General features: G+C 42.5%; 1 protein-coding gene across 1 annotated transcript in view; it reads right to left on the reverse strand.

The window, feature by feature from the left end:
• The window catches only part of LOC145417462 (high-affinity choline transporter 1-like), a 159940-nt gene that overhangs the window by 104234 nt on the left and 33206 nt on the right, over window positions 1-22500 (reverse strand). Inside the window, exon 3 of the mRNA XM_080286158.1 lies at window positions 4943-5050. Within this exon, the coding sequence (XP_080142284.1) occupies window positions 4943-5050 (108 nt within the window). The remainder of the gene's footprint in view (window positions 1-4942; window positions 5051-22500) is intronic.

Genomic DNA, 22500 nt, shown 5'->3' on the forward strand with positions numbered 1-22500 from the left:
GAACAGGGCGACTTGGAGGCGATTTGTTTGTGGCCACCCCAAACGGGATTGAGGCGTCTGGCAATAGATAGATAGATAGATAGATAGTGTCTTTAGGTGTGTGTGTGTGTGTGTGTGTGTGTGTGTGTGTGTGTGTGTGTGTGTGTGTGTGTGTGTGTATTTGCAAACGTTTCTTCCTAATTTAGGTAACTTACCTGGATTTGAAATAAAAATAAAAATATTTATCATATTCTCTTACAGTCTACGGAGATTGCCACCCAGATTTCAATACATACAGAAAATAGTATTTGACATTATATGTTCTTAAAGTCTACGGAGACTGCCACCCAGATTTCAATACATACAGAAGTACGAAGCTAAGGTGCTTCTTGGAATTCCTTTAGCTGGGTGGAAGGGAGGTGTGTGGAAAGGACTGAGTCAGTGGACGGGACGGAAGACTAGTGGAGCGAAGGGATGGGAATGTGGAGGCGGATGAGGGTGGAGTGAGTTGATGAAGTGGTTAAGGTGGAGTATGGTGAAGAAGAAATAAGTGAGGGTAGAGTAAGGGGTGGATTTATAAGTTGTATGTGGATGAGGTGTGGGAGGGGAGTTCATAATGGTGAAGTGTTGGGGTGGAGTATAAGGGTGGGGTGAATGGGTGGACTGAGAAGGTGAGGTATGAGAGCGCAGTGACAGAGTAGATTATGAGAGTGGAGTGTAGGAGTAAAATATGAGGCTGGAGTGAGGGGATGGAGTACGAGAGTAGAGTAAGGGAGTGGTGTAAGAGGCTGGAGTGCTAGTGTGGTGACGAGGTGGAATGAGGGGGTGGAGTGACAGGGTGGAGTATGGGAGTGGAGGGACGGGTGAAGTGTGAAGGTGAAATGTGAGAATGTTGTGTGAGAGCAGAGTAAGAAGGCATTTGAGAAATGAATGGAGATGGAGTGAGTGGAGTACTGCTTGCCATGCTTCTCCTCTCACATGAATGACCGTCTTTTTGCGTTAGGCAGGAAACTAACGCATACGTATTTAAATGCGAGGCAGAGACAGCAGAATAGTACATGAGTTTTTGTTCCTGGATGTGCATAACCCCTTCAGTTCAAAGTCTCCCTAAAGGTGAATAAAATCGCGGAGATACAAAAGATTGAAAGTAAGTGTATGTCACCGAAAATGCTTACAGAAAATCAGTGTAATATTCAGCGCTAATAAATACACAATGCATTAATCCCACTGAAAGCTACTGTGCTTAATTACTGTGCAATGTCAATTAAAATAAGTGCACTGTAACATGTTCTTTTTTACGCTGATCACGGGTTATTGTTGCACTACATTAGGATCGTAAAGGCCATACGAAAATTACATTAGCGAAACCATAAGTTCTAATTGCGTGTGTATTGTGTATATGTGTGTGTGTGTGTGTGTGTGTGTGTGTGTGTGTGTGTGTGTGTGTGTGAAGGGCAAACATTCTAGTTTTAGGGGAAGGTGGGACGGGGAATAAACTGCAGGAAAAATATCACGCATCCTTACCACAGGCTCTCCAGAATGGCTTGGTGTATATAGGGAGGAAGACCAAACAGTGCTGTACAAATTACCCTTCCAGAAACCCCTCCAGAACCCCTCTACAACCCCACAACAACCTCTACACAAGGTCAAATCATAACTAACCCACAACCCTTCCACAACTCCTTCCACAATCCCTCCACAGATAGTTCCATAAGACCCTCCACACGACAATTCTTTCTTAAACTCTTCACAAAGCCTTCAGCAATCCCTCCACAACCCCTCCTCTCTCTCTCTCTCTCTCTCTCTCTCTCTCTCTCTCTCAATTTAACTTCGTGAAGCACATTATCCCTCCTTCATTTCCCTTTCTTAATTCTCTTCCTTCCTTCCTTCACTTTCCTCCATGTCTCTTTAGTGGGTTCTTCTTAATATAAATTCTTGGAGCAAATTCCAGAACTTATTAATATTTATGTTTCTTCTTTCTTTTTTTTGGTTATTCCCTTCTAATCCACCTCCCCACCATGTCTCTCTCTCTCTCTCTCTCTCTCTCTCTCTTTCTTTCTCAAACGTCCCTCACATTTCCTTCAGCAATTTCCTTTTCCTTCTTCTGCACTATTCTCCTCCCCCTCCACCTCCTCTTCCCCTCCCTATCCTTTCCTTGGCCCCCCCTCCTCCCTTCCCCCACCTTATACTTTTCTCCTCCACTTCTCCCTCTCCTCCCACTCCCTTCCCCCACCCTCCCCTCCCCTTCCTTTCAAGTAATACTCACATTGCGCCATTCCATTTCCCAGATCACTTCTCGTTTATTTGGCTGATGTTTTATACGCTATGGAATCACACTCCCAAAAAATACTGCACATTTTTTCTTCCGCCACTTCACATAAAACCACTTTTTATTTGCCGTTTTACATATACTTTTTACTTCAGTTATTGTTTCGCTTTTTGTTTGTCACTCCACCACAACACCCCATCACCACCACCCTCACTCCACCACAACACCCCATCACCACCAACCTCACTCCACCACAACACCCCATCACCACCACCCTCACTCCATCACAACACCCCATCACCACCACCCTCACTCCACCACAACACCCCATCACCACCACCCTCACTCCACCACAACACCCCATCACCACCACCCTAAAACCCCAACTCCACTACAACATCACCACAACATCACTCACAACAACTCCATTCGGTCAAAGAGATTTATTATTATTTTTAGCAACACCATAAATGAATCAACGAATATTCTGGCAGTAATATTAAAAAACAATGACGTTAATTAATTATTTCATGAAAGGGTAATTATTTCCATACTAATTATAAGAGTATGTTTAATGATCTGCCTTTTTTCCGACTCCTATTTCGGGCAAAGGACTAAAAAGTGATGGATTATGACAAAGGCTTTTTTAACGGGAAAATACTGAGATTATTTTTATCACTGGATACTTGAAGGTTTGGGCTTTTTCTGCATCTATCTTCTATCTATCTGTCTATCTAGTACTTATCTATCTGTCTATATATCTACTCACCTTCGTTGCTTATGTTTTCTCTTAATTTAATTTCTACCTATGAATTCAACCATCCCTCCATCTATCTGCTTACCTATCTACCTGTCCCAATGCACACTCCAGAATTATTCCTTTAAGGTTATGTCTATCTATCTATCTATCTATCTGTCTTTCTACTTATTTATTTATCTACTTAATACATACACCACCCCATTCTTTTCATATACAAAACACACACAATGTGTCTGCGCGCACACATTATTTTCACACACACACACACACACACACACACACACACACACACACACACACACACACACACACACACACACACACACACACACACACCCTATGTACTGCACAGATGACTTTTCAAACCAATCAAGTAATATACTAACCAAAACGAAAATGTTTGCACTGCGCTGCCAGGTGTATAATTGAGTACAGGCATCCATAGGCAGTAGTACTCGTTTGAATATACCGTACTGCATGAAATATGGATGTGCGTTTATTTGTTCTGCAGGCACGTGTATCTATGCAGATTTGTACGAATGCAGTCCTATATACATTTTTATTTAGAGAGAATGGGATCAGAGACAATAATGTAACAATCGTATACAAGCTCCGATGTCTAGATACAAAGACAGATAAAAGGACAGACAGACACATACAACAGGTAGATGGACAGATGAATAAACAGACACAGAGTTACACAGGAATAGAAACAGGAAGATACATAAAAATGAAACTCAACAAAACTCGGCCTACGAGTCTGGTTTCAAACTTCACTTGCCTATACGAAGGTTGTAAACTTCGAATGCCAGGTTAAACTGCTGTGACAATCACCCTATTATGCAGACGCCAAGATTACAAAGAGTATTAATTCAACAAACATAAGCCCATTATCACTACTCCTACCAATCAATAACTGATAGCAAACAAAAACATAATGAAATCTTGCCATAATTCCACACAACACCAAATTACAAAAGCATCAAAAGCCCTGTCCCCTTTCCTACTTCCGTCTCCACCGACATCAAACCCAGTGTGGCGAACCAATAGCAACCAACAGTGATGCTTTACCTAACTACAAATCAGTGTCATCCGTTGCTTTGGATTCACGAAGCTGATTTTCACAGTCCATGGAGAGAGAAGCAGGAGAAACGGAGAAGCGACAAGACCTGGGCCGACTGACAAATAACAGAGGGCAATTCCTGGACAAACATAACAGTCCAGGAAAATATTCTGACTCATTTTTACCCTTTGACCGTGAAACATCTAGCCCAATCTTTAATTCCTACTGACGCCAAACAGTTATACGTTGATTAGGAGAGATCTAGGACATAAATAATGTTAACCCACACGCTTGTTATCAAACTGGGGCAGAAAATTGAAAAAAAAAAAAAAAAAAAAAAAAAAAAATCGAATCTTTTATCGTCGACATGAATACGATGTGGAAAAGACAGCCAGGGCACGAACAATGTCAAAAACCATCACGATTAAAGTTTTGTCATACTAACAACTTCGTATTTCACTGAAAGTAATAACAGAAGACTTTATTTGACGGGTAACGTGTTTGCTGAAAGAAATGGAAGAATGGGAAATGTTATGCACGAGGCGGACACAGGAATAAATAAAGAGGGAAGGGAAATTCTGAGAGAGAGAGAGAGAGAGAGAGAGAGAGAGAGAGAGAGAGAGAGAAGGAAGAGGAGGTAACATATACAAGAGGCAGACGATGAATGAGAAGGGAAGGCAGGCAAACAACACTGTAAACAAGATCCCTCACTGATTGCCCTGAACCTACACACACACACACACACACACACACACACACACACACACACACACACACACACACACACACATTTACCCTGTGTCGCTACTAGGACGAAAAGCTGGAATTGTGACCGTCTGCCTGATTCCTGAGCGGCGCAAGATATACTCACCAAGACTAAGACTGATGGCGTATCCGAAGGGCGCCTGGCACCAGATAAGGCCTGAAGTAAATATCGCCTCGGCAGATCCATTGATGTACCCGCCACCCACCCACGTCGCTGCAGGGGTAAACCAGACACAAGGCGTTAATGCTGATCGTTAGGACACCATTATAGGTCGTCATCATCATCATCATCATCATCATCATCACCATCCTTATGATTTTTTCCATAGAGAGTGGGACATCAATACAGAGGCACATCAATATCATCATGTTTGTCACTATAGGGGTACATCATCATCATCATCATCATCAACATCATGATCATTATCATCATCATCATCCTATTTCCCACTAGCAGAAGGGAGTAGTAAAACAAAATAAAGAACATTAAGACGTCGGCAAAGAAGTCAATAACACAGATACATCAAAATACAGATAATTTAATAAAGTGACAGTGCGTATTAGTGCCCAAGCTGCGGCCTATGAAGGTGATCGGACCTCTGTGACTGTCAACCTCGGAAAATTCATAACATCTAAATAAAGTACCATAAATAAATAAAAATAAATAAATAAAACAAAATAGTAGGTTGGTTTGGCCCGTGACAAAGATGAATATTTTTAGTGGATAAGTAGAGGTTTAACAAGATTCTCTCTCTCTCTCTCTCTCTCTCTCTCTCTCTCTCTCTCTCTCTCTCCTAGCAAACACGATTTCCCTGTGATTGGAAACCAGAATACACCAGAGGAACTTAACCGACTCTCTCTCTCTCTCTCTCTCTCTGACAAACACACGCTCAACAGATTTTCGCTTTGTACGTCCCTGATGCCACACACACACACACACACACACACATACACAGCCTACATGGAAGTCCAAGGTTTAACTCAGACCTCTCGCACATCGTTCTCTCTCCCCGTGTGTGTGTGTGTGTGTGTGTGTGTGTGTGTGTGTGTGTGTGTGTGTGTGTGTGTGTGTGTGTGTACGGTGAGTGACAAACGGTAATGCCGGTAACAGGGCCGTAACCGTAAAAGGCAACATGGCCGGACCCAGTTAAAACTGCCCAGATTTGTTCAGACGCTTCCGGATAACGGAGAACATTTTCCTTATCCGGATGTGCGATAACGAAGGCAAGGCCCGATAACGGAACTTTCGCTCTTAGACTAAATCGTTACATCCGTTTTAGCGGTTTTCTTTCCGGGGCACATCGTTGACCCGGTTTAGTGAACGCCTTCTTCTGGATTATATCGTTAACCCCACGTTTACTGGGTTTACTTGCGGACAATTTCGCTAAGCTTTGTGAAGAGAAGGTTTATTATTATTATTATTATTATTATTATTATTATTGTTGTTGTTGTTATTGTTGTTATTACTATTATTATTTTATTTACTAATTTTTTTGCGGATGAAGGAACGTCGAATCATTTCATTTCTCTCCATCTAACAGTTTTTCATGCAGATACTACGAGGTTCCTGGGACTCATTTTCATCACGTAAAATCACCTGGAGTTACCTGTAATAAAATTTTAGACTTGTTAGGCCATGAATGACTTAGTTCACTGAGCCATCTATCAATAGTTTTAGACATCGGTATTATATTTCTTGAGAGAGAGAGAGAGAGAGAGAGAGAGAGAGAGAATACATGATCTAAGCGAAGAAAAAAATAAAGAAGGACTAAGAAAAGGAAAGAAGGCGAAAGTGAAGCGGATGTTAAAAAGAATGAAAGCAATAAATGAAGAGAGAGGGAGGAAGAGAAGAAAACTAGATGAGGGAAGAGAAAGAGGAAGGTCTGTTGAAAACCCCCCAAGTACGAGAAATGTTATCGATAAGAAGAACAACTAGAGGAGAAGGAGGAGGAGGAGGAGGAGGAGGAGGAAGAGGAGTAGAAGTGGTGGTGGTGCAAATGCAGTAGGTCTCCGTCGCGGTGTAGAGACCAAAAGAGACTAAATCTGTTTCCCAGTCAAGCTAATGTTAGAGCTGGAACAAACAGGAAACCCCCCCAAGCCAGGCTCCACTACAAATACTGCCGACCTGCTAACCTGGTGGCAGAAGGACCTCACTGCAGTCCAACACCAAATTCTTCAACTATTTTACTACAATGAGGTCTTTTTCCATTAAATTTTCTATGTTACCAGATTACTCTTCAACTTTCCTGAGCCTCTTAGTGGAGAAGTTAATGAAGACTATATTAAACCCCCTCCACCCCAAAAGAAAAAATATCTCTCAGTCTAAATAAAACCGTCAGAGAGTATAAAGAATTAAAATAGATGTGGCTGCATTGAAGGCGTCACGAGAAGTCCCAGACCAACAACAAAACCTTTGCCCAGTCAAACTCTTTTACCTACGTTCGAGTCTTTGCATTCGAATAGTTTACTCATTCAGTTCTTTTTAAGTGTATTTCAGGTTTTTCAAATGAATTATTTTCTAAATTTTGCGTCTACCTCTAGGTTCTTTTTATTTTTTTTTCTCTTCACACGAATCATTTTAGTATAATTCTAACATTTTTTGTTCTCATCAGATTCTGCATCTTAATCTTTTATCTGAATCTTCCATCCAAATGTTTTACTCCCATTCGAATGTTTTACTCTCGTTCAAATCTGTTTCCCTTCGTGATATTGTTTTACACACATCCAGATCCATTCACCTGTATCCATATTTCTTTACCCCAATCCTAATCTACACATTAAAGTTTTTTGTTAGCATCCAAAAATCATTAACCGGGCCTTTTTACTCACATTTCTCTCATTCCATCCAGATCTTTTACTGGTACTCGAATCTTTCCATCCCAAATTAGCAATCTCATCCATACATTTCCATATGACTGTTTGGCCCGTATTTGATTATACTTAATATTTTCACTGAATTAACCTTGCCATTCGAATCCTCTTGATCTCCTTCAAATCTTTCCATTAAAAAATAAAAAATCCCCGAATATAGGCCACATCTCTTCACACTTTTTTCTTTTTCCTGAATGACCCGATGACGACAAAATAGTGCTTTTATCCGGAACGAAGCCTCGAAGCGGACGGATTCTGTTTTCGCTCCGGTTCGCTCGCATTACCGTCGAAACAAGATCACTCGTCGGTGAGATACGTGACTTGTTTCTCGCTGTCCGGATGCTTTGCTTTTCCCTTCCACTCTCTTTTTCTCGTATTTTGTGTTCTGGGGGTGGGGTGGGGGAATGGTGGGAGAGTGGGTGATGGCGGGGAGTGTGGGTGATGGTGTGGGGGGAGGGGAGGACTGGAAAGATGGAATGTGCTGTTTCGCTTTTTGTTGTTGTGGTAGTGGTAGTGGTGGTCATGCGGGAGGGGGATGATGGAGATTGCTGGGATTATTTCTCTTTTTCCTCTTTCTTTTCATTCGCTCTATTTCGATTTTCGGGGTGGGAAATGGGGGGAAGAGAGGGAGAGTAGGTGACAATGGTGCTTGGCGTCTGTTGTTGAAGCAGTGCTGGTGGTGATGGGGTGGGGGTTGTGCTGATTTTATCTCTAAGTTTTCTTTTCTATTTCGTCTTTTTTTTTTTTTTTTTGGGGGGGAGAGTAAGTTGGTGACAGTGATAGAGCAGACTGTGGTGTTTCGCGGTCTGTTATTGTGGTGGTAATGTGAAAGTTGTCGTGTATTCTCCTCCTTCCTTCGACTTTTTTTCTGTTTCGACATCTAGGTGTTGGGAAATGGAAAGAGAATACGTAGCAAATGGTGGTGGTGGAGATGGTGGTGGAGGAAATGATGGTGGTGGTGACTGTGAATGTTTCGCCTTTTGTAGTTGTGGTGGTGGACGGTAGTGTTGGTATTTTCTTTTTCTTCTGGACTAGCCTTTTTTTTTTTTTCCTATTTCGAATTCAGGGTGGAAAAGAGACGGTGCAGTGGTGAACGAGAGGACTGTAGTGTTTCGTAATATACTGTTGCGGTAGTGATGGTGATGGGGACAGGGATGTGACTATCTTTTTCCTGTTCTTTCGGGTCTTTTTTTCCATTTTTTTTTTCTTGGGGGGGGGGGGTAGGTGGCGGAGGTAGAAATATGGTGTGTCGAGTTTTCTTCTGGTAGTGGTAGAGGTGGGGGTGGGGGATCACGGGTGGGGAATGGTGGCGGGGGGGGGTAATTGTGGTGTGGGTGGTGGTGGAGGTGTGGGAATGAGCGTAGAAAGGGGTGGTGGTAGAGTACCGGGTTTTGTTACTGTGGTGGTGGTAGTTGGGTAGCGACGACAGAGAAGTGGAAGATTGGTTAGGGTTGAGTGTGTGTGTGTGTGTGTGTGTGTGTGTGTGTGTGTGTGTGTGTGTGTGTGTGTGTGTGTGTGTGTGTGTGTGTGTGTGTGTGTGCGTTTAGCTGAAGGAAGTGTGTCATCCTCCCCTGTCTAATTCGAGTATTAATCCGCACCTTGAAATTTTGGGAAGAGTCACTTAACTTACACCTACTGCTTTCCATACACCTTTCAACGATGTGCCACGGTCCGCTGTAGTTCCTTTGATGTTCGAAGTAATTGAATCTTGGTGCTCTCAAACTGATGCTTCTTTGAATTTTCAGTAACGCAGTGGCGATTTTTTTATAGTCACTGAGGCCACTCCTGTTACTTGCTTCATAAGACTGCCAATGGTGTGTGTTTATCCTCTGCACCTGAATAGTCTCCATTTCAACGCTGTATTGGTGTTTTTTTTTTTTCAGTATTATTATGGTGAATTTTTGATCCGTCCCTTAAACAACACATATTACTGTTTTATAAGTTTCCACAACAGTGTGTAAAGCGACTCTGTGTCTTTAATAGAAGCTGGGATAACACAATTTTGGTGCTGTGCGTGCTGTGCTATCCTGCTTTATGTGTGATTGTGTTAGCGGCGACTCACATAACACCTAACTGTTTGCTGATGCTGTTGTTGTGTGTGTGTGTGTGTGTGTGTGTGTGTGTGTGAGAGAGAGAGAGAGAGAGAGAGAGAGAGAGAGAGAGAGAGAGAGAGAGAGAGAGAGAGAGAGAGAGAGAGAGAGAGAGCGAGCAAAAAGGGTGAAAGACTTTGCTCAACAGAATCATTCAAAATATTACGGCCCTAAATCCATTCCTCTCCCACTGGACCACCACCGCAACCCCTCAACCATAAAAACAAACTCCATGCTGCAAACTGAGTGGTGAGTTGGTGTGGTGAACCGCTGTGGTGGTGATGAGAGATGAAAATGGTAAATGGGGTGGTGAAAATTATGTAATGGGGAGGCGATGTTGATGATGGTGGTGACCAATGATGATGACTATGATGAACATTTGAGTGATGATTACGGTAAAAGAGATGATTATGATGAAGGACGATTATGGAACTGAGGTGTTAATGATGATGATGATGATGAACGTTTGGTCATGCGGACGCGGAGGAAAAGAGAAAGTGATAATATGGGTGAAGGACAGGTGACCGTGGAGCAGTTCCCTTCTGCACACAAACACTAAAACACACACACACACACACACACACACACACACACACACACACACACACACACACACACACGCTAACAAGTGAAATCCCTCCCATTTTTTTCTTCTTCCCCACACCAAATAATACAGCAACTGATAAATAAAGATAATAAAAATATAAGAAGTACAAACACACACACACACACACACACACACACACACACACACACACACAATCTATCTATCTATCTATCCACAAACCCGAGTCTCCTTCCCTATCATATATAATTATCTCTCTCTATATATTATCAGACGCCTTAATTCTGTAAGGGGCGAACACAGATAAATCGCTTCCACGTCGCCTTGTTTTCTGTTACTTGGTTGCCCTCCTTTCAACCCCACCCCTCTCTCATATATCTCTCCATTCCACCCCTCAGTCTCATTCTTGGTCTCCCTCTCCACCTCTCCCATGTCACATACACCATTCTAGTGTATTAGTATAAATGTGAATCAATAATGCTCAGTCAGAACACCTTTTCTTCCCCCGCCCTTCCCGCGAAATAAGTAACCTGCATAAATAAAACGAAACACAGAGAATACGTCCTCTTTCCTCCCCGTCCCGTCCGTAAATGAAATGCACACAAAAAGTCAAATTACGGCCCAATATCGCACGGGGCAATGTTTATTTCAGTCCGGGACAAAAAACCTCGAATTAATCTAACTTGCTGCGAACAAACGATCACGCCGCTGCCATTTGCAACATCCGTGAAAGCCGACACTGCGCGCCGCTTGCAAACTACACCTTGATTTATTATTTATCGGGAAACCTGCTGTAACAAATACCTTCATCCATTACAGCAAAAATAATGAATAAATAACAGGAATCTAGATAAAAATCGACAGCTGTGTCATACTTTGGGGGAATGCTAAGAGCCTACCGTGTCAGTCTTACAAATACTTATCAGAAATTTGGGGTTTTTCTTTGCCAGATATGCCATTACGCACTGACATTAGTAAAAAAAAGAAAACGTGGGTTGCCAGTTTGAGTCATACCGTCAAATGGGAAGTTCGATTTCTTGGCACATTTTCTCCCTTCTCATCCTCACAAGGCGTTTTTAATTCTTGTCTAAAACAATACCCAAATTAATCGGTCAGAAAGACTGAAAGAATGACAATGGCGTTGCTATTTCCACCACCCCTGAAGGCTAACACTGCACCACTGCACACTGATTGCAAAATACATTACAATAAATTTTTCTCCCTGGAAGTGTGCAATGGCTAATAAAACATAATGGCTAAAAGAAAACTGAACGGCTCTAATGCTGTTGATAGTTACAATCCTAGTTCATAGCCATAATCCTCCTCCTCTTCCTCTTCCTCCTCCTCCTCCTTCTCCTTTTGCTCTTCCTCCTCCTCCTCCTTCTCCTTTTGCTCTTCCTCCTCCTCCTCCTCCTCCTCCTCCAAACGAGACCAACCGGGCTGCTCCGTTTCCTCCTTTTCACCAATCAACATTTTTTTTTCTGTTCTTCTTTTATCCACACTTTCAATCAGTTCCAACTCTTACTCTTAACAGTTTCAGTATTTCTCTCCTCTCTTCCTCTTTCCACATATACAAAAAAGATTATAATATTATAGATCAGAAATTTTAAAAAATGGGGAAAAGCAACAACTGAGGATATTTTCTCTCACATTATTACGACATTTTCATAATTAAATTAAATCATCTGGCGGTATCTGCAATAAAAAATGCTGCTAGCGTCCACACCACGACCGAGGTAATAGTGGTAGCAATAGCACTCACCTTCATAAAATCGTCTGACGTTAGCAAGAAAAAAGAAAGAACAGTACAGACAACGCAATCATGTGACAGCTAACTAGAAACAGCATAATACTTTAAGTTCATATCTAGTCTCACAGCAAAAAAGGAAAAGCGATGAAAGTCTGCGGATTCATCAACCCACGTTTCATTATCACGCCAATTCGCTGTTTCTGTGGGATTTGTTCGAGGCCACAAAAACTGAGGATTCTGGTCAGCAATTATCTACATACTTTTTCTATGTCTCTTTTCTACCTTCTCTTTTGTTATTCATCTTTCCTCTCAGGCATTAACCCTTTCATGGTCTTGTGTACCTTTGTATTTCATTCCAGCGGCTGAGTCATAAGAGCCGGAGAGTTAATACTGATGCCGTAAACTCTCTCAAGATCAAGAAAAGTCTTATGAGATACTTGTGTTTGCCCCAGACAAGTTTATTAAGTTGGGAGTGAGCGAAATGTGCCTGTGTGTTGAGTGTGGCCTGTTGAGACTCAAATGATTTAGGGATTCTGGTAAAAACAGTTTCATTTTTTCTGTCTAAATGCTGTCTTTCTTTTTAATGGCCATTGTTTGCTATCCACTTCTCGTCTTGGATTTGTGACGGACCATTAAACAATGAGACAGGCATACATTAGCGTAATAAATTGGGATTATGGTCAGCCATGGTGTGTGTGTGTGTGTGTGTGTGTGTGTGTGTGTGTGTGTGTGTGTGTGTGTGTGTGTGTGTGTGTGTGTGTGTGTGTGTGCTCGCGCGCGTCCTGTGTGTGGGTCTCATAAGTCAATAACCTGAACGTACATCCCTCCACAACACCTCCATATATCCGGGTCAGGTGGCAAGGCCTCAAGATAGCGCAGGCGGCCACTCAAGCAGCTTTACACGACACACACAAACAACTCAAGTGTTCTCTACGAATCCCCTCAACCACTCAAACCCTGCTTAACCCTTTGGGTCTCTGTGTAGGGTAAGGTCCAAATATATCTCACTTTGCCCTGTATCCTTGATTTTCGATGGATTTCTCTCAAAATTTAATTCCGACATTCGTGCTACAAACTTAGTCCTTCCAATACGTTTCAATAGAATCAAAAGTACTTTGTGACTTTGACGTTTGACCTAATGTTCTTAAAATCGGACATCATTGACCCTCCTTCCTTTCACCAAAGCTTATCCATTTTGAATTCAATTCTTTAAGAAAAACAAACATGTGACCTTGCCTTGTTGCTTTGACCTCTGATGAATCGTTCTCATTCAGCCTTGCTTTACCCTTAACCCCTTCACAAAGTTTGGTCTGCCCAGTTGAAGCTGATCAAGTTCATCTTTCCATGTGACCTTGACCTTCGGCAAATTATTTTCAAAAACAATACGGCAACCCCATGACTGACCATCAACACTTGCCTCACCCCACTACCCATTTCTTTTACCCATTTACCTTTCTGATGTTATGTAAGGTCAACAGAGGTCTGGGAAGAGGCTAAAACAGTTGGGTCATCCGCCTTAAGGTCATCGGGGAGCCGATTATTTCTGGCTTAGGGAGGGATGTGCTTGAGAGAGAGAAAGAGAGAGAGAGAGAGGGGGGGGAGTCAAAGGAGGACGTCAGAGAGAGAGACAATGAAGGCATGACACGTGACTCATTTGGTTATATGCATGGCTGCTTCCACATTCTCTCTCTCTCTCTCTCTCTCTCTCTCTCTCTATCAGTTTATATTTATCCTTCTTCAAATATTTTATCTATCGTCCTTTTCTTTCACCGATCATTCCTCTCTCTCTCTCTCTCTCTCTCTCTCTCTCTCTCTCTGTGCCTCTTATCTTTTAGTTACAGAACTGACACCCAGACACCCACACAACTCTCAGCCCCGTTCTTATCCCCCCCCCCTCTCTCTCTCTCTCTCTCTCTCTCAAAAGTAATTCTCCACCAACGTTATGACTGTAATATTCAGGGTTCCGCAATAAATGAAAAACAAGAGAAGTAAACATGAAGTGGGTGATATATATACATCAAATTCCAAGTCACAAAAAAATACACGGACTGGCGTAAATAACTGAGGGTATAAATCAAACCTGTGAAATATTGAAAGCACTAAAAATGCACAAACCTTGATCAACACCAGTACAATTTATGATCTGTGGCTGTAATTTTTCATTTCCTACCAGACGTATACTTTTACGGTCTCACACAGTCAAACAATTCTATGGTCTTAGTCTGCCCTTTTAAACTATCTCAGGTAGCGTTTACCTCCTCTAATGTCAATAATTTTTTTTTTACTTATTCTTGCATCTGTATCCGAATCCAGATCCGGAGCCATATAAAAAATTAATATAAACGACTCTTACTTGACCCAATGCCCACCTATCCATCAGTTTTCATTGAATTCTGATATATATATATATCTATATATATATATATATATATATATATATATATATACATATATATATATACTGTATATATATATATATATATATATATATATATATATATATATATATATATATATATATATATATATATATATATATATATATATATATATATATATATATATATATATATATATATATATATATATATATATATATAATAAAAGGATTTGATTTGAGAAGACTCAGTCGGGGGTCACGGTCAGAGGGGAGAGATCAAATGTCAAGGTCACGGAGAAAGGTCAACTTGAACAGTTTTCATCTGATCTGAACCAAACTCAGTTGAAGGGCTAATGGTTGAGTGTGCATTTTCCAAACAGGAGGAATGAGATGTACCCTTCATTGTCCACTTCATTATTATGCTGCCCTCTTAGGCGAAAAAAAAAAAAATGCCTCGAAGTAACAAGATACGAGAACCTGCTGGGCCTCGGGGAACGTACTGTTAAATATGCACACACACACACACACACACACACACACACACACACACACACACACACACACACACACACACACACGTAGAAATTCCACTAAACGATATGACAGGCGCAAACGTGTCAAAAAGTTTAGTACCATTCTCGCATGGTTCGTTGGAGTGACGCGAAATTCCATTAAAACACGTCCCTTTGACTTTTTGTTCAATACGCCTACGAACGGAAAATGAAAGGTGCACCCACGCCAGTATATATGCGAGAGAGAGAGAGAGAGAGAGAGAGAGAGAGAGAGAGAGAGAGAGAGAGAGAGGGGGGGGGAGGGGGTGATGAGACTGCCTCCTCAACGAACCTAATTTCCATGCCACCATCACCATTATTCTTCCTTGTGCATCTTTCCCAGTCTCTCTCTCTCTCTCTCTCTCTCTTCCTCCATACGTCACTCAGTTCCACCTACTCCAAACACACCTTTTCACATAACAGGCCCTTCACAATTTTCTCACATTACTCTCTTTACATCCTTCTTTTCACACCACTTTCGCTTCCCCAAATCGGGTCTTCTAACTGCACACTCTCCTTTTACACTCTTCACACCCTCATTTCATCACACTCTTACTTCACACACTCACATTCATCTCTTCACAGCATTTACTCCTCTCAACGTACTTGTCCTAATTTAAGTACATCTCCAAAATAATATACTGTGCCTGCTTCACTAATTTGCAGCCTCTCTCACTCTCTCTCTCTCTCTCTCTCTCTCTCTCTCTCTCCAGACAAACACACCAGGCCTTTCCACTACCCACTCGCCTCACTAACTTCTCTCCGCCATGAATATTCCCGCCAACTATTTCCCCGGCATCGTCCAAAACACACAGCACATTTTTACTCGCGACCTTGTGCCAATTAGTATAAACTTCTTCTCAGACTTTTATGCCACATTTCATTATAAAGTTTATCCCGTTATTATGATCATGGGTGTTTTTTTTTGTTTTGTTTTTTAATTCTTTTCCCATCCCTGTGTTTCTGTTTATCTGAAGGAAAGACGTTTAGAGTTGGAGAGGTTGGATATAGTTTTCATTGTGTGTGTGTGTGTGTGTGTGTGTGTGTGTGTGTGTAATTCACCGGGTTGGTCAGGATCACTTGATGGTCGTGATCGTCAGCTTTTACCCTCCCGGAAGGGAGCTGAGAGCTCATATAGTCCGATCTAAGGGCAAGGCTGTGACCTTCACACACGCACACACCCGTCCCCTTGCTCAAGGGGGACAGTAACCACCCACTTCGTCAGTGAAACGCAACCTGAGCGAGGCGCGAACTCCCGTCCGCCAGTTGGCAAGCGAGAGCGTTACCACTGCACCAGCGAGCGGTGTGTGTGTGTGTGTGTGTGTGTGTGTGTGTGTGTGTGTGTGTGTGTGTGTGTGTGTGTGTGTGTGTGTGTGTGTGTGTGAGAGAGAGAGAGAGAGAGAGAGAGAGAAGACTGGTGAAGAGAGGTTAGCAAGAAACTCCCTTAACCCCTTTAGTACGAGAGGTTTTTTCCCCAAGCAGAATAAAATCGTCTGGAGGCAACCAAAGCAGAAATGAAAAAAAAATAGGTCATCAAACGGAAGAGGTCAAGATGTACTATGGGCACTAACTGCTAAAGTATATGTGCTAGAAATGTACTACACAGAAGTAATACGCAAAATTAATCGCTAAAAATAATGCCCCAAGAAAGCCTCAGTAATCCCGCGAGAATTTCAACCGCAGTTTACTCAGCGTTTTGGTATGTGTGTAGGCGGCTTCGTCAGTTAAGGGGTCCGTCCTGTGTGTGTGTGTGTGTGTGTGTGTGTGTGTGTGTGTGTGTGTGTGTGTGTGTGTGTGTGTGTGTGTGTGTGTGTGTGTGTGTGTGTGTGTGTGTGTGTGTGTGTGTGTGTGTGTGTGTGTGTGTGTGTGTGTGTGTGTGTGTGTGTGTGTGTGTGTGTGTGTGTGTGTGTGTGTGTGTGTGTGTGTGTGTGTGTGTGTGTGTGTGTGTGTGTGTGTGTGTGTGTGTGTGTGTGTGTGTGTGTGTGTGTGTGTGTGTGTGTGTGTGTGTGTGTGTGTGTGTGTGTGTGTGTGTGTGTGTGTGTGTGTGTGTGTGTGTGTGTGTGTGTGTGTGTGTGTGTGTGTGTGTGTGTGTGTGTGTGTGTGTGTGTGTGTGTGTGTGTGTGTGTGTGTGTGTGTGTGTGTGTGTGTGTGTGTGTGTGTGTGTGTGTGTGTGTGTGTGTGTGTGTGTGTGTGTGTGTGTGTGTGTGTGTGTGTGTGTGTGTGTGTGTGTGTGTGTGTGTGTGTGTGTGTGTGTGTGTGTGTGTGTGTGTGTGTGTGTGTGTGTGTGTGTGTGTGTGTGTGTGTTTCTTCGTCAGCAAAGGGATGACGAGGAAGATACTGGGTCCGTATTTGCATTTGCTCTCTCTCTCTCTCTCTCTCTCTCTCTCTCTCTCTCTCTCTCTCTCTCTCTCTCAGGAAACTTGTAATTAACGAGGCTGTCCCCTAGTTTATCTCAGCCTTGCTCTGTCTTGCTCCCGACCACTCAGCTCAGTTTTGCTTGACAAGACACAACTGTGAGGGATGGATTACTGGGAAGGATAACGAGATAAAACGTATGGTTAATCAGTGACTTGGATAACCTGGGGGTTTGGATTGCGGGATAAATAGCTTGGGTTAATTACTGATGTGGATAATTAGCTGGTTGGATAATGGAGTCAACTGCCAATTTGGGTCAACTTGTCATGCTAGGTTATAGAGCAAAACAGACAGGGCTCAACGTTTCCATGGAGGTTAAAGCTGAACTACAAAGCGTCTGGTGGTGGTAAGAATGGCCATCTCATCCAAGTGAAGGGGTTTAGAGCTGAATAAAGGCCTTCGGATGACAGAACAAAAACAAGTGCCATCATCATAGTGAAGGGGTTAAGGATTAAAAAGTATATGTGTCTGTCTGTAGTGTGAAGTAGGAGTTGAAAAAAGTGTCTCTAATCTTTAAACTACAAGAGAACTTCCATAAGTTGAATAAAATCGTCTGGTAGAAGCAAGAATCAAACAATCAGAAAAGCGATCGCACTAAAGGCGTCTAAGGAGCCTCCCCCAACCTTACGACAGTGAGTGTGGCAGCGTGGGCGAGGTCTTACGAGGCGAGACGGGACGGTGTCAGAGTCAACAAGGGCTCAGCCGGGAAAATTACTTGGTCAACACGGTCCCCTCGTTAATAATGGCGGCAGAATGGGGGCAAGGGGTAAGGGGAAGGGGGATAAGGGAAAGGGGATAAGGGGAGGGGGGACAAGGGGAAGAGGGTATGGAGAGAGGGGACGTGGTATGGGACTGTCAGGAATGGCGTCTGGCGTCTGGGATGCGGGAGAAGAAACGGAATGAGGTGGTTAATATTTGGAAATGGAGTGAAGGAATGGGGATGGGGATATGGAATGGGAATGATGATGATACTGAGGTTCGGAGTGGAGGATGAGATGGTATGGGGTTCTTCATAATGGGGGACGGATTGGAGAATATGGGGGGAGAACATAGTATTGGGGAAGTTGGCGTGAGGGGGGGGATGAGAGAGAGGACATGTTATGGGGTCGTTCATAATGGGGGTGGGAGTTGGGGGAGGGCGGAGAAGACTGGGTAATGGACAGATAGTAATGAGGGTTTGAAATGGGCAAGGGGAGAGGGGACATAGTAAGGGGTCATTAATAATGGGGAAATGGGGAGGACATGATATGGGGTTGTTAATAATAGGAGTCAAAGTGGGGGGGATGGGGGAAGACGACATCGGCACGACCCAATCCCATGCTAGCCCCAAAGGATATATAAATGAAAGAAACCATAAGAAAAAAGAAAAAAAATATGAGGGAGCCAATTTGGAGATACGAGACGGGACAAAAGGATTGGGAGATAAGAGTGGTAACGTACAGGGGACAGAAGTTCACCCAATATTTAACTACTTCTCATACAGATGGCGTATATTCCTAAGCTGAGACAGGCTTGGTACTTTCTCCTATCCGAAGTTGATTCTCTTGATACTATGATTTGTCGCACAGGAGAATGACGAACGTGCCCCGGAGTGTGAAGCAGACTCATCATAACTGTAATCATATTTTAACGCTGAGTAAACCTGTGGATGGTGATTAAGGTGTGTGTGTGTGTGAGTGTAAAGGCTTGAGAAGTAAGAGAGGCGGGTACACACACTTCGCTCCTCAGATCAAAGATTGGGTACAGAGAGGGTCGGGTGTACAAAGGTTGTGCGCCAGAAGTAAACTGCAGGGCTCTAAGGAAAACTGGAAGAACTTTGTATACAGTATACACTGCAAGGGTTGATGTTAAGCTTTATATTGACGCTTTACGTTTAGAAACACTAACACTACTTGCCTGTGTATAGTACCTCGGTCTTTTCAATTGACGGCAGCTCTCAATGTGTAGCAATTATCCTGCGCACCTAGGAACTAGTGTGGATTAGAGAGAGAGAGAGAGAGACAGAGAGAGAGAGAGAGAGAGACAGACAGACAGACAGACAGGCAGAGAAAGAGACAGACAGACAGACAGATAGATGGATAGATAGATAGGTAGATAGACAGACAGAAAGATAGACAGATAGACAGACAGATAGATAGACAGACATATAGATATAGATATAAATATAGATAGGTAGATAAGACAGATATAGATATATAGGTAGAGAGATAGATAGGTATATACTGATAGATAGACACAGATAAAGATTGATACAGAACGATATAGAAATACAGACAGCAAGAAATAGATGCCATAACTAAGATGTACAATTTCGGTATATAATGAACAAGAACATGTATGGTTTCGTAATCAGGGAGTATGATTACCGTAGGTGCAGGGTATTCCTCAACACACACCTAATACCTGTTACCTTGTTAATTATAAGTTAGTGATGCAACACGCCTTCGCAAAAATAAATACTCGTACATATATACATTCATACATGTATACAAATATTCATGATTACATATAAGCACATAAAAGACGGACACACACACACACACACACACACACACACACACACACACACACACACACACATAGGCATACACTAACGTATGCAAATTATATTCTGTGAACTAACAAACCAACATATACAAAATAAAAGTGAGGAAGTGTACTCAAATGGGTCAGAAAGTGAGAGAGAATGGAGTTACTTTTTTGATGCGTGAAGGCTTGATTGAAACACTTGCTATGGCTTCCACTCTCCCCGCCTCCACATCAATCACCTTCACCAGTTTCCCTATCCTGACATCAACCACTTTCATCAGTCTTTTTCTTTACTTCCCACCCCTACAGCAAGCATCAACATCAATTTCTCCCTTTTACCCCCACCCCTATATCAACCACCATCAACAATATTTCCTCACTCTCACCCGCACATCAAATTACTCTCCACAATCACTTCACTACTACTACTACGATATGCCAAGCTCATTCCATCTCCCCCACGATGGATTTTCTCGGTTCACTCCTTTCACAGTTTGACTACTTTTGTTAAAACAGATTCTCTTGATTTTCCACACGACCCATCTGTCATAAAAACACCCCATTTAATACAACAATACCAGTCCTGAATGAGGCAACCCTAGTATGTATTCAGTATGGAAGATTGATATTAGTGCCCAAGTGGTAAAATGTGAAGCAATACAGCACGTAGGACACACACACCTACACTCGCCCACCCACCCACATACACCAACACCCTCCCACCCACCCACACACACACACACACACACACACACACACACACACACACACACACACACACACACACACACACCATCTTTTTATAATTAGATTCTCGTGGCTTATTTCGAATGCAAATTAGAAGGACCATTAAAAGAAAAAAGCAGATTAAAACGCATAAAAAATGGCAGATTAGGGCCCTGTTTTGTGATATATTTTTATGTTGCTTGTGAGGGGTCAGTGTATGCTTGTTTTCTGTTGCTAAATGTGGTTACTGTGTGTGTGTGTGTGTGTGTGTGTGTGTGTGTGTGTGTGTGTGTGTGTGTGTGTGTGTGTGTGTGTGTGAAACTTAGTAACTCAGCGACAAAGACGTTTCTAGAGCCAATCACTCAGTAACTCAGTGGCAAAAACGCTTCTAGGCCATATTACTCAGCAACACGGTGACAAAGGCGCTTCTAGGCTGGGCACTACGAGGGTTTGACAAGTAGTCTGGTGAAATCCTACGGCATATATCACACTTGTAGGGCCTACAAGACGATCAGCCGAGAAGCCATCAGTCCTCTCACTCTCCTGAACACTCCTTAAACTGAATTATATGAGACAGGGGTGTGTGAGTTGGGAGCAGAGCAATGAAATGGCGAGGGACAGGACGACATGGAGGCGATTTGTTTGTGGCCATCCCTTACGGGATTAAGGCGTCTGGCAATAGATAGATAGTGTTAGTCCAAGTGACACGCGGGATTTACCGTGACCAGGAGAGGGTTAAATCCTCTCTCTCTCTCTCTTTCTCTCCCTCTCTCTCTCTCTCTCAGGAAACAGACAGGCTTTCCAATTTACCACCAATGTAGTTACGTAGAATCAAGTTACCAGGATACAGGATAATACCAGCTCTCCTCAATCCTCTATATTTCTGGGAACTAATCTACCCACGAACGGGGCTAAGGGCTTCAGGGAACAGTAGAACAACCCCATCACGGTCTTCTCCTACGTTCAAGACAACACCAAACTATATTACTCAGGTGTTGGTGGGTCACAGGAGACTGGGATAGTTATATGATGGATTGTTATATGATCATAATATATGATTTATGGTTTATGATCCTAAGCTACAAGAGGACTGGTTATTTTCTCTGTCCGTAGATTATTTTCGGTGATATGATGCACCAGGGAGGAAGCTGGCCGACATGCTCTAAGTGTAAAGTGGAAGTGTGAAGTAAACTTTTGTCTCTGAGTGTAATGAATACTTGTTAGGCGTGTCTGAGAACGAGTGAGAAGCTACTTTTATGACAAACTGGTGGCTTTTGTGGAAGATCATTTAACTCTCTGACGATGACGTAAAATTTGAACTTTTTATTCCTCCTTCATCCATCTTTTTCAGTAGCCTTTTGTCGTGTATGGGTGTTACGTAAACGACACCCACTAACCCTCTGACGACATACATCTTTATTACAGGTATTTCATTCTTACTACCACCAGACGATTTTTTTCAGTTAAGTATTGCCCTAATGTCGTCGTTCTTATTAAGGAAGTTCAAGCCTCAAGCTGTTCTCTGACTCCAACCTTTACTGAGAAAAAAGGTGAGGAGAAGGAGGAGGAGGAGGAGGAGGAGGAGGAGGAGAAGGAGAAGGAGGAGGAGGACTGCATAATAGTTCAGTGCAATGTCCATTAATTCTGCAATGTGTATTCTAAATTTTATAAAGCGTAGAAAATTTCAACAAGGTGTATTTTTATATTGCAAAAAGTGAACAGCAATGTATTAATTTATATGAACATGACGTAAGCCGCACTCTCTGTTATTATTTGATATTTTTTGT

The sequence above is a fragment of the Coenobita brevimanus genome, chromosome 110, assembly GCF_032717465.1.
Source record: "Coenobita brevimanus isolate Jiangsu-jjx chromosome 110, ASM3271746v2, whole genome shotgun sequence".
NCBI lineage: Eukaryota > Metazoa > Arthropoda > Malacostraca > Decapoda > Coenobitidae > Coenobita > Coenobita brevimanus.